Source organism: Sinocyclocheilus anshuiensis, unplaced genomic scaffold, assembly GCF_001515605.1.
Source record: "Sinocyclocheilus anshuiensis isolate Anshui unplaced genomic scaffold, SAMN03320099.WGS_v1.1 scaffold397, whole genome shotgun sequence".
Lineage (NCBI taxonomy): Eukaryota > Metazoa > Chordata > Actinopteri > Cypriniformes > Cyprinidae > Sinocyclocheilus > Sinocyclocheilus anshuiensis.
In genome coordinates this window covers 177,599-190,353 of record NW_015539841.1, presented here as the reverse complement: position 1 = coordinate 190,353, position 12,755 = coordinate 177,599, and the positions used below count along the sequence as shown (strand labels likewise).

General features: G+C 39.7%; 1 protein-coding gene and 1 long non-coding RNA gene across 6 annotated transcripts in view; one reads left to right on the top strand and one right to left on the bottom strand.

The window, feature by feature from the left end:
* Positions 1-6,142, top strand: part of bicd2 (BICD cargo adaptor 2) — a 34,608-nt gene extending 28,466 nt beyond the window's left edge. For all 3 annotated transcript variants that reach the window (XM_016480714.1, XM_016480713.1, XM_016480715.1), the window contains 2 exons: positions 1,607-1,838; positions 3,887-6,142. In XM_016480714.1, coding sequence (XP_016336200.1) covers positions 1,607-1,838; positions 3,887-3,889 — 235 coding nt within the window. In that variant the 3' untranslated portion in view covers positions 3,890-6,142. The remainder of the gene's footprint in view (positions 1-1,606; positions 1,839-3,886) is intronic.
* Positions 6,143-9,183: 3,041 nt separating this feature from the next.
* On the bottom strand, positions 9,184-12,609 carry LOC107684474 (uncharacterized). Of its 3 annotated transcripts, none has more exons than XR_001633858.1 (5): positions 11,919-12,609; positions 11,631-11,827; positions 11,137-11,427; positions 10,664-10,741; positions 9,184-9,570 (listed from the first exon to the last, which is right to left on the bottom strand). It is a non-coding gene; the product is annotated as an uncharacterized LOC107684474 (long non-coding RNA). The 3 variants fall into 3 exon arrangements; XR_001633857.1 differs by lacking the exon at positions 9,184-9,570 and having other exon boundaries at positions 9,591-10,741; positions 11,919-12,024; positions 12,119-12,609; XR_001633856.1 differs by lacking the exon at positions 9,184-9,570 and having other exon boundaries at positions 9,591-10,741.
* Positions 12,610-12,755: the final 146 nt, after the last annotated feature.

The window sequence follows — 12,755 nt, the reverse complement described above, 5'->3', positions numbered from 1 at the left end:
TAATGAACAACGCAGCAGCGCCACATCTAGTGGCTTCAACTGGATAGGCTAACAAAAACATTATAATGCAGCGACACTTACATCGTCATCGCATCTTGTGCATCACTGATAAAGCTGCCTGATGCACACCTCAAATTCGAATGCAACGTTTTTGCATTCGAATGTGGATTTTTATTTTAAATTCGCCGAATATTCACTTTTTTTTTTGACAGCCCTAATACATATATTCTTATTCTGTGACGACTTATTTACATTATGTGATAGATTTTTTAATGTTGTGTACATTTTGGGACTTTTTATTTAAAAAAAAACAAAACAAAAAGGTTCTATCTACACAGTCGAATGGAATGCAAAAACTTTGAAGCTCAATATCTCAAAACTACTCGGAATGCAGATAGATACTTATAACTCCAAGGGGACGAAATTGTAATCAATATGCCATAAACCATGGTTAGTACACTTTTACTATAATAAAACCATGGTTAATGAAGAGAATGAACACGAAAGAAGACGCAGAGCAGCAAAAAGGAGAGCAGCAGCGTTAGTTTCTGCTCTGATTAGTTTCTGCAAAAATCCACCAAATGCTGAGGGCTTGAGTTAGAATCAGGAATGGAACAAGAACATTGTTTATTTTTTGTTTTTTTTAGTTTCAAACCAGACATACAATTTCAGCTGGCAAAGTTTAAATCCTGTCTTGCTAGTGTCAGTTAGGTCAGTAGGCACAGAGGAGGCGTCGTCAGTGGCTGATCGAATGCATTCGACATTTATATTATGAAAGCAGTCCGTTCAAATGTGTTCATAACTTTTCAGACCCCGTTCACACCTGTGTTTAGTGTTGTCCACATGATCTGATCGACAAAAGCACATCTTAATACCAGGGCCTTATGGAGTATGTTTTTTGTAGTACTAATATAGCCCAACTAGGGCTGTCAAAAAAAAATGCGAATTTCGAATATTCGTTGAATTTAAAATAAAAATCCACATTCGAATGCAAAAACGTTGCATTCGAATTTTAGGTGTGCGTCAGGCAGCCTTATCAGCGGCGCACGAGATGCGATGACGATGTAAGTGTCGCTGCATTATAATGTTTTTGTTAGATTATCCAGTTGAAGCCACTAGATGCGGCGCTGCTATGTTGTTAATTACAAATATTGCGGGAAAAGAGAACATCAATGCAGAGAAGATCTTGTTTACATCAAAACTGAAACCAAGCCGTTCACACAGAACGCATATTTTGCGCATTTTCTAGAGGGACATCTATCACCGTTGCACTCGCGAGAGCACAGAAGAGCCGCATGTTTAGAAAGCCATGTAATATTAATGCAAGTTCAACTTTGAAAAAACATATATCGAGACTTTATGGCGGGTTTTTCCCCATCTCACTGCAACTCGTGTTTTTAAATGAAAAATGTACTCTGTGATTGGCTTTCGGCCCTTTGTATTAAACTATGAATACATAAATGATGCTGTTTTGTTTATAGTTGTGGCCTCAGGAGAGAAGCCAAAAGCTATTCTTCACCCTAACTGAAATTATGCATTTTAAATTCGAATATAGTTTTTCAGCCATTTTGACAGGCCTAATCCCAACCACCTCTGTGTCTTTCAGCTGTGATGAGTACGTGACTCAGTTGGATGAGATGCAGAGGCAGCTGGCTGCTGCGGAGGATGAGAAGAAGACGCTGAACTCTCTTCTCCGTATGGCCATCCAGCAGAAGCTGGCGCTCACCCAGCGGCTGGAGGACCTGGAGTTCGACCACGAGCAGACCCGCCGCGGCAGAGCCATCAGCCGCTCCAAGCCATCGGCCGGATCCTCGCGCGGGAAACCCACCCAGTCCCACGTGAGTCACCCTGCCGCCGCTGCCACCTGTGGGGGTCGAGGCGAGCCCAATGGCCTCCTGGGAACGCCGGTGGTGTTCTGCAGCGAGAAGTACAAGATCTACTGCGACTGAAGCGGCGCGAGCCTCGTCAGCCGTTGTACAAAGTTCCACTCGCGCGCTCTCTTGCTTGCTGTGTGCTAACCTATATGATGTGTCCGCTAAATATGGTCATGCCTGCTAGCGTCCTCGTAGCCAGGTGCATGTTGTAGTGCTAGCTAAGGGCAGACTGATATAACGTTTAGTCTTATAGGTGTGTTTCTGCTAGCAGCATTAAACCGAATTGCACTTGAATCTTACAGCTCAAGGCAGCGGCTGTGCGCGCTTCTAGATTAGACGTGATAGAGAGAGCTAGCCATAGGATTGTTGAATTGTGGTCACAAGTCGATAGCCATTCGCCCTTGTCCTCTGTCCATCTCTCTCCTGCCTCTGAAATCAGCAGCCCGTCCAATCAGGGAACTCGTGTTCACATGCCCGAGCAAACGAAATATGCAAACCTCCTCCCTGCCTCGTTGACGTGCAGGAAAACCCTTCGGATTGTGCCATTATTGTGAGAAATCAAAAATAACATCAAAAATGAAAATCGATGGGTTGAAGAGTGTGTGTGTGTTTTAGTGATGTCACTCGTGAGGCAGGCGGGAACGACGCATCTTCATAAATCAGTATGCGCCACGAAGGCTTGCTTTTTCATTAGATGTCTGGCTGCTGATCTGAGAGCTTTAATATGTCTTAGACTCGATTACGTTTACTTGAGCACACACGGCTTCACACGGTGAAGTCATGGTGAAGGGCTTGCCACATGCTCAGTGCTGTCAACGTTCACAAGCTTCTTTGTGTATTTCCATTGCAGATGAAACATTAGAGAGGCCTTATCTGTCGTTTCTGTACTCTTAAATAGCGTGGCCGTCTCATTTCAGCACAAGAGGACAAGCCAATGCCTCTTTTTGGCAAACAAACGATTCAAAGTTTCATGCTTTCATTCTCTGGCTTGCTTAAAACATTTATCCTGAATCAGAGACAAATAGGGTTAATGCCTAATTCCTAGTTACTCTCGACCTTTGCATTAGTAATCTGTATATGATATGAAACTCTCATCTCCATATAGATTCCTTTCACTCTTTTGTGTTTGCATCACGTGAAAGATTGACACAACTGAAGCAGTGGATGCTAACTAGGGTTTTTAGACAAACTGAAACAAAAGTTCATAATCTACTTGCAAGCTAATGTCGATTCATGCATTAATACATGAATTGCTGCAAATGGGTTAAATGAATGTCTTCTCGAATCACTGTATTTATAAAGGAAAAGTGCAGCACCACTCACATTTCAGGAACTCCAAATGGCAGTGGCAGTGTTAAATAAAACAAACATTATAAAGATTACATGCATCTTTCACATTCTGTAACTTGTACATTCTCTAGTCCAGTTGCTCTAGCAAGGACTGCTCCCATATGATCTAGTGGTCTGGATTCCTGGTTGTTACCCATGCTCCCGGTATGGGACGGGATGCCTCTGGCTCTGCCCACTCATCAGATTATTGACCTTCATTTTTTAATTGAATTGACCTTTCACAGAAAAAAGAGGAATGTCTCATGTGGTTGACATGTCTCTCTTCAATCCATTTTTTCCCCTAATGCATAAGTCATTAAATCAGTTTGATCAGCAATGAAATTATTACCAATAAGAAATGAGCTGTCAGGTGGACAGTTGGTCTGTGTTTCGCCAAGAGGTGTGTTAGTGAAATGTTTCGCCATTGACCGTTCAAAAACTTTGTACAACTCATTAACATTCACTACTTTTTGTGGGATCACCTGTTGAGGTTGAGGTTTTTAGTTCTTGTGAGAACCTCTGGCTTCCTGCATCCTGTACTTCTCTTCCACACTAACTAATAAAACCTGTAACATGGGCTGTGTTTGGCTTCTGCTGACTAACCCGCCGCTTGAGCTGATGCAGCCACTGTGTAACGCTAACCGTAATGCTAACGGCTTTTATTTCTTTGCCCTGATTTGCAGTAACGTTCAGCCTGAGCTGGAACTCGACATTCCACCACTTCCCATAAACCCAGTGCTCCCAAACCAGTAACCTGTCTCGGATGTATGAGAGACACTGGATGGCTGCCTTTATTTTTGGAAACCATTGGAAACTCAAACCTTTTATCGTTGTTATGCATTATACACTCGGCGAATGAGCAGGATATAGTACATTTACATTCACAGAAGAACATTTGGGGGTTCTTTTGACACACATGGGAAGCCAGAGGTCACAATGTCCTGAAAACTTTAACTCTTAAAAATCAACTACAAAAAAGAAAATGGGCTAATGTTCTTTTTCTCAAGACATTCATCTGTGTTTTGAGATTCTGTAACCTTTTCTCTTTTAATGTGGGGTTATATCACTTTTTATTATATCGGTCTATAGTTTGAGGCGTTCTGGTTTATGAGTCTGTTCACGTATTTTACACTACTATTTTAATAGTATTTGATTTCATTATGTACGTCCTCTGTAAGCAAAGCTCAACGTCACATAATCCATATCTACTCCAGTTCTGACATCTTTATGAAGTGAATCCATAAGATTATTCATGTGTTTTAATGAAATGTTGTTTCTCACATTCACACATTTTAATGCTGGGCTTTCGTCTATATAGGAATATTTCAAAGTGAACAAATAAAAAAAAAAAGTGGCTTAATCTAATCACAAGGCTTTGGTTAAACAACCAGCAAATCAATAAAAACACTACAAAATTGATTTTTTCATAACACTTCACAATAAGGTTCAAATAACAATAAACAATGCAGCCATTTATTAATCTAGAATAATTTCTTTATATAGGAATATGTTTTTAACGTTGTATAAATTAACATTAGGTTAATGTATTATGAATTAACAATGAACAAGAGTATATTCATATATTACCATTAACCTGGATGAATTAAGATTGTTCAGTTCACTTATCGTAAGTGTTTGCAATTTTTCTTTCGTTCGTTTCAAGCACCTTCGTGGGTCACTGACCTTCTGCATTCTGTACAAGAGGAAATGAATTAATTCCAAATTGGAATGCTGTAATTCTCTCTGTCTATCATGCCAAGTGTCGGTACATCGTTTGGGTTGGTGTTAAAAGGATCAGAAGCGCTGAGACGAGGGTCTGCCCTGCTTTACCTTACCCTCAGTTTGGTTCGTTTTTCGTTTATGATCTTCATTCTGACCATTAGTGCCTTTTTGTTCTTTGAAGAGAGAATCCTAGCTTAGCGTTTAGTTTTTGTATTTTATTTTTCTCACTCCTTAAGGAAGAGCAGCAGATGACTTGTTCTAAACTTAGCAGCAGCAATAAGTACAGAAGACGTTCATTCTGTTTTCAAGTGTGTGAAGAAATCAATGATTAGAGAAATAAAACAGATTGTACTGAATTTGTCAGGTCAGTGATCCTAAGAGCAAATTCAGGGGTTTTAGAAAACGTTATGTTTCGTCAAATGGTTTGAAGCCAGAATTATCATTTGCCTCGATATGAACAAACATTTTGAGACACGAAACCTGTGTGGTGTTTTGTTGTCGGAGACTGGTGTTATTCTAGCTTTGTATGGTGAGGTAGCTGAGGTCATGTGATATCGATAGTATTGTTAACAATTGTGAGAAAGCTTGTGTCCTCTTTCTGTCCAATTGTTTTGTTTTTTTACATTTTTATATGAGCATTACAATTTCAGGAAACAGAAAACGTTGCATCAACAAGCAAATGGTGCCACGACAGTCACATTTTGTTTGTTGAGGCATAAAAGTAATAAATACAGTCAGCAAGTGAGGAGGAACTAAATTAAGTGCAATTAAACCAAAACGAAGTTATGTGGTAACTGAGGTTTTCTGTTTGCTGGAAGTGATGGCATTGTGATATTCAACTAGCTGTGGAAGCTTATTATTGGAAACTCTTATTATTGTGCTCCAGTATTGATCTATAAGGACCTATAAGTTTGATACCTTTATATAAAATAGCATTTGTTTGTTTGTATTAATTTGTCAGTACTGAACTTTATAATGTGCATTATTATGTCATATGCATGTTTCTTTCGGCTATGAGACTTGTACACGGAACCGAAAACAAACTTAGAACAAAAGTAGACAAACGACAAAAAGAAGAAGAGCGAGTAATGTTTGGTTTTGAATTGGTCCCTTACTCTTGAACTAACTGAGTTGAAGTATTGTTTTCTAGAGGTTTGTCTGTGTAGAAGTAGTCATGCTGGCTCAAGTCAATAAATACAAATAAAAAGTCACTCAGCGCTTGTCCTGTGTGTGAATTTGTCCTGTTCTTCTGTTGTTTGTTGTCCATTTGTCTCAGGACTGTTTGTTCTCCAGTGTAAAAGAGACAGTTTCCCAGTCCTTTATCATTATCTGTACATGAAAATTTCAGTGGTTTATTGATTTAATGGAGGTATAAGCACAGTTTCATTTATGCTTGAATATCCGTGTTGGCACAGCACTGGTAGTAACTGATTACATTAATCTGGATTACATAATCAGTTCCAAAAGTTAAAGGGATAGTTCACCCAAAAATGAAAATGACCCCATGATTCACTCACCCTCGAGGCATCCTAGGTGTGTATGACTTTCTTCTTTCAGACAAATCCAGTCGGAGTTATATTAAAAAATGTGCTGGCTCTTCCAAGGTTTATAATGGCATTGAATGTGTGTTATTTTTCAATAGTCCAAAAGAAGCCCTTGTGATTAGATTATATTACGTTTTAAAATGTTCATGATCATATTACAGTTAGTTTTTATAGATTACATTACATAACATTATTCAATGGCAGAAAATTAATCATTTATTGATTCACCCCCATTCTTTCTCTCTTTTTTTTTTCTTTTACATTTTCCTTTCTAATTGAACCTACCCCTTATTTACAGTTTGGGAAACCCTGCTGTAATGTAATATTTAATGCATTTCATGATATCGATAATCAGTAATGGACTACAATTTGTAAGTAATCTACCCAGCACTGGTTGTGAAAACCACCATCCTAACTCTGGTTCTCAATAAAGGATTGAAAGTGATGGTAACCCTCTTGCAAAAATACCAAGGTGAAACATTGATATAACAAGGGTTAAAGGGATAGTTATTAGCCCATGATTCACTCATCCTCAAGGCATCCTAGGGGTATATAGCTTTCTTCTTGTAGACGAATCCAATCAGAGTTATATTAAAAAATATTGTGGCTCTTCCAAGCTTTATAATGGGAGTGAATGGGTGTTGTTTTTCAATAGTCCAAAAGAAGTCCAATAAAGTGCATCCATCCATATAGGATGCCTCCTGAAGCGAATCGATGCGTTTTTTGTAAAAAAATCCATATTTAAAACGTTATAACCACTTTTCTGTAGCTTGTGCTAACTGTCATACGCGGAAGCCATTCGGGCGGATGACGTAGGATGTAGGCATAGCGCATGCGCCAGTGAGAATATGCTAGTCTCGCGAAAACCAACGTTTGTTTACAGGAGCAAAGGAAGCAAAGTTTCCTTACTTTAGCAAAGGAAAACCAGTCTCCTCTCGGCTTATATCGAAATCCTCCGACACTTTTCTTTACAAATCCTCGTTTTGTACTAATTCGTAACCAGTGTTTTGTTTTGTTCTGTCCTCTCTGCTTCCACATTCGTCACTTCTCACTGAGTGTGTGTGTGTGCACGGTGCGGTGCATCGTTTCGCTACAGGAGGCCTTTATTCACCTCCCGGAGCCGTGTAAGGCACCTTTATTATGGATGGACGCACTTTATTGGACGTTTTTTGGACTGTTGAACAGAAACACCCATTTGCTGCCATTATAAAGCTTGGAAGAGCCAGGACATTATTTTAATATAACTCCGATTGGATTCGTCTGCAAGAAGAAAGTTATATACACCTAGGATGGCTTGAGGGTGAGTAAATCATGGGGTAATTTTCATTTTTGGTGAAGTATCCCTTTAAAAGTTGCCTCAGTGCAGTGTGAAAAGCTCTTTTGTGAGTAAAGCCTGAAGTACAGAGCCTAGTGAGGAAAGAGCCACCGGTAGTATTATGCCAGAGGGGTCCAGGAGCCCATGATGCCACTGGAAGCACAGCTCTCTCTCACACACACACACACACATATACAGTAGATGTGCACTGTGGAGGAATCGCCATACTGACCCAAGGAGGGAATCCAAAATTTTCTTCTTCAAAGTTGTGACTGTGACTGCCCTGAAGGAGGTTATTAAAGCATTTGGTGACACGTCTTCAACACTGTCAACCCTAAACTCCCATCTCGTAGTTGACAGAACTGTAATGTTCATGGCATCGTCAGAGCAAGTGCTTTTGTTCACAGCGACTGATCCTGTTCCTCCTCTCACCTCTACTTTCCTATAAGACAAAAACTGAAATAACTAAAAAGCAGTACGCATGTCCTAGCGATGTACTGAGCAGCTAAAAAGGTTCCTGTTACAACTCAAATTAAATCACGAATGTTAGCCTACAGATGATTTGGGTGCATTACTGACCAGGTCGAATGTTAGACACCATGCCTCATTCATTTCCAGGGGACAAGCTCATAAAGAAAGCAAAGTGCTCCAGTGCTTTCCTGCATCAGTCCGCTGAGGTAAGTCGTTTTTATTTCATCATAATTTGTCTTAAATCAGTCAAACTGGGCCAGCAGTTAAAGTTGCAATGAAACAGAAAGTGACAGATCTGTTTTCCCCCATTCCTTCTTCGAATACTTAAAAAAATAAGTAGTGAGTGAACCTTGTTGCTGTTTTAAATAATTGGTTGTTTCATGATTACTGTTTTGCTTGGTCATATATAATTTTGTCTTGTGTGTTGTATGTTTTACTTTTCTAACTTTTTCTGAAACTTTGTACGGTCATTTTGGCCAGGACGCCCCGGAAGAGGAGATTTTTTTTTTTTTATCTCAATGGGACCTTTCTGGTCAAATAAAGAACAAATAAATAGTGTGACAAAAAGTCAAAATTATGACTAATCCTCTGTTGGGTCGTGGCAATGCTGGAGCCCATCCCAGCATCTCCAGCCGAGGAAAGGATGTCCAGAAATACAAGTCATAGTAAGTTGAAATGTTGTCACAATTGTGAATCTTTAACTCATAAGATGAAGTAGAAATTACAAGAAAATTATGTCAAAATTTAGGTCAATTTCTAGAGTTTGAAAATGCATCGGTAATACGGCTATATAATATATTGAGTCTCTTCTGAGAACTGAGTGTTGTGGATGCTCAAGTTCATACCAGAGAGCTGATGGATGTATCTCACTGGTAACATCTCATTTAAATGTTTTATTATCAATATCCATAATGTAATTGCTGTTTAAAAAAAGACACAAAAAAAACATACAACATTGGATGCATGACTGTTATGAAGTAGTCCGTCTCAATCCACGCTTTCAACTTGAATTTGCATCTCCAGTAGAGCTGTGGAGACTCCGGTCAAGAAGCAGATCCCTTCATGTGTAGTGATGAAGATCAGAACTGCAATCCTCTCAGAAGAACACCGAGGATGAGGACTGTGCTCACGAGTTTATAAGTGCATGATGGTAGTGTTTTAATAAAGACCAACACATTCTGCATTGTGCTATTGGGATTTCATTACCCATTTTATGAAGAAAAAAATGCATTAAACTTTTTTTATTCTCTCACTCAAACTCACACTTACAGGCACAGCTGCATGTCCTCATAATGAAGAGGTAGAGACTTGAAACCTGCACACACACACACACACACACACACACACACACACACACACACAATTTAGAGACCAGTGTTTTTTTTTTTAAACACAAAAGCAGTGTCTGGTCACAGATTCCTTCACATCAGGTCTCTAATTAGCAGGGCTGTGCCCGAAGCCGAATACCTTATTCAGAAAGGCATGGATAATGGCTATATAACGGATAATTCTGCTGAATAATATTTGGCTGAGGCTGGCATGGTCACTCCTGGTGTTTGCTGGATAACAGGTGAGCCAGGGGATCAGCGCAATATTATACATAAAACTCTAAAGTCACTACACAATAATGAGTGTGAAGTGAATGAATGTAAACTTTATGAATGAAATGAGCGCAAATCAATCATTGCTGTTGCCTCTCCGTGCATCTCTCAGAAATCAGAGCTTGGCAAGAATATCAACTAAAATACAACATCATACACATTCTACTATTTGTGTATATTTAAATGTCAACTCAAATCTCCTCCTGAAGATCCCGAAAAAGTTCGTTGGTGCCTCAGTTCACTCCAACAAACTTTTTCGGGATGTTCAGGAGGAGATTTGAGTTGCATTTACCTTATTTTAGCACAAGCCTCTTGTACGGCAATCGGCAGACAAAAATTAGAGCAGTCAGGCTAATTAAAAAAGGTTCAGGTGCATGTGCTTGGGATCGACTCAGGTGGGCAGTATAGTGTGGGCAGGACGCGGCTCCACTTCGCTCACTAGCGCAGACTCGGGTCCCAAATCAGCACAATATATCCGCGCCCTATTGGGACACTGGCGGCTTCACTTTTCTTCAGTGGAAGAGAGTGAAGGTGCGTCGTCCATTTTTTTAGTGTCTATGGCTCCGACTGTTAGAAGACATTTAAATAAATATTCTAATCATAAAAAATAATTATTACAGTTAAACACAGCAAATTTGTTCAGTGATAACTACGAAAAAGGCTGTAAAACCATAGACATAACTTCCAGTTCAAGCCCGCATACTTCCGGTTTTATCCGTATTCAGATACAAATAAATTAGTGATTGTTACAGATACTGGCTCCGCTGCACATCCCTACTAATTAGCATCACACAGGTGGCTAGGGACCTTCGTTTAGATGTTCCTGAATGGTCCAGGCTTGAAGAAGGCCTCCCGCGAAAGCAGCCTCAGCAGCGTCTCAACAGTCTGCAATGTGGAAAGGAATATAGATTAACTGCTGTGCTGTGAAAGTTATAAATACTTAGTAAATTGACCATCAGGCCATTTGATTTATATCCTTTACATCCTGATGATCATAAAGGACTACCTGGTTTAGTATTCTTGTATTTTAATGATCTACTAAAGTTAGATTACTGCATTGTGCGCCATGATTTACTAAAAAAAGGCTGTTGATTCTGAAGTTGCTTACAAAAATTATATATATCATTTGATCATTAGGCAATCATATTAGTCACAGTAGTAAATGTTAAAAAAAATGCAAGGTTAATGTACTGCTTACTGCTCATCTCTCTCTCTCTATATATATATATATATATAAAAGCTTACATAATTTTACTTTTAAAATCCAAAGGACCTTATACCTGGTTTCGGCCACATTTTCTCCTCTAGAGGTGTGTGGATGCAGTCAGGGAATATATCACTGTTGTGATGGTGAACATCTTCCACATAACTGGCAATCCAATGGACTTTGCAACAGCTTCTTCTCATCTTGAAGGATGTGCACCAGAAGAGGAGGTTTATGATGCTTTTTGTCCAGTATGGAATCTCTCCACATCCGCGCTTTCCCAAGAGCATCATTTTTCTAATTTAATGTCCCCCCCCCACTGTCACTCATATTCAGCACTGTGTGACTTCCATGTTTGGCACAATGTCTAATGCAAAAAAAATAAATAAATAAATAAAAAAAATAAAAAATTATATATATATATACATATACATACATACATACATACACACACACACACACACAAATACAACAACAAAAAGTCTATACTCCAAACCCCTTATATCACCCCCAAGACTATATGCTTTTCAAAAAAACAGGTCTTACGGACTACTACAGAGAATTAATCACCTTTCATGGTCTTCTGTGATTTCAGGTTCATACTTAGGTGAAATCCTTTGGGTCTGTCAGGGTCATCGAGGATCTGTCGTTGAAATCCTCGATGCTTTCTTCCATTCGCGGCCGTTTCATTGGCGTTGATGTGCGCTCCGGTGTTTCCAGATGGGCGCAAACATTATCAGCATGCTCTGAAGACTTCACTTGAACAGCTGTTTCATCACACCAACAAAGGAAGAAAACAGAAGTCACTTAAGTACTTAATGTGCGCTAAACCTAAGCTATTAACGACCTAGATGTCACCTTTACTACGTCGTTTCGGTTTAGGGGTTGGGAACGAGGCTTGAACCGAGGTGCTCTTTTTTGGGGTTTGAGCGGTACACTGGCAGCCCACATCCCGTGTCAGAGGCTGTCGGACAGACGCGACAAATGCCCGATCAGTAAAGGCTAAAACGCGTGTGGTATGCATTATTAAAATAAGCACGCCATCTAGATACACTTACCTTCATACTTTGTGATGCGCCAACCGTTTACACCGACGGAACAGCGGTGTTCTTCAGATACAAGACCCTGGCAAACCCCATTTGGTGCTGGGTTAAATCCTGGAAACACTCGGGCGTGAAATGCCTCGAGCACAGCCGCGAGTTTACCGTTAACCCTTCCTCTTCAAAATGCAAAAACTCAAGCCAGCGGGACCGTAGCCAAGGTGGACGTGGGATACCGAAAAGGGTTTTGTTCGACAAACAGCCGAAAACACACCTCTTTGCCATTTTTGCAATCGTCACAACTCTAAACAACTAATGCGGTTGTTATTCTTCTTCTAAGGTTTAAATGGCGTCTGCAAACCAGCTTAGGTGCATTTCCGCCACCATCTGGATACTGCGTGGAGCGCCGACAGGAGAGGGGGAATAATAATAATAAAACGTAAATCCTAATATAAATCCTGGTAATCCTGTCTGGGACCAGTTTTAAGTAGATTTTGCATTGTGATGTTAAGCACACATAGTAAGTCTTTAAAGGGGTCATGTTATGCTTTTTTAAAGATCATTATTTTGTGTATTTTGTGTAACAGAATATGTTGACATGCTTTAATGTTCAAAAAACACATTATTTTTCAAATACTGTACATTATTGTAGGTC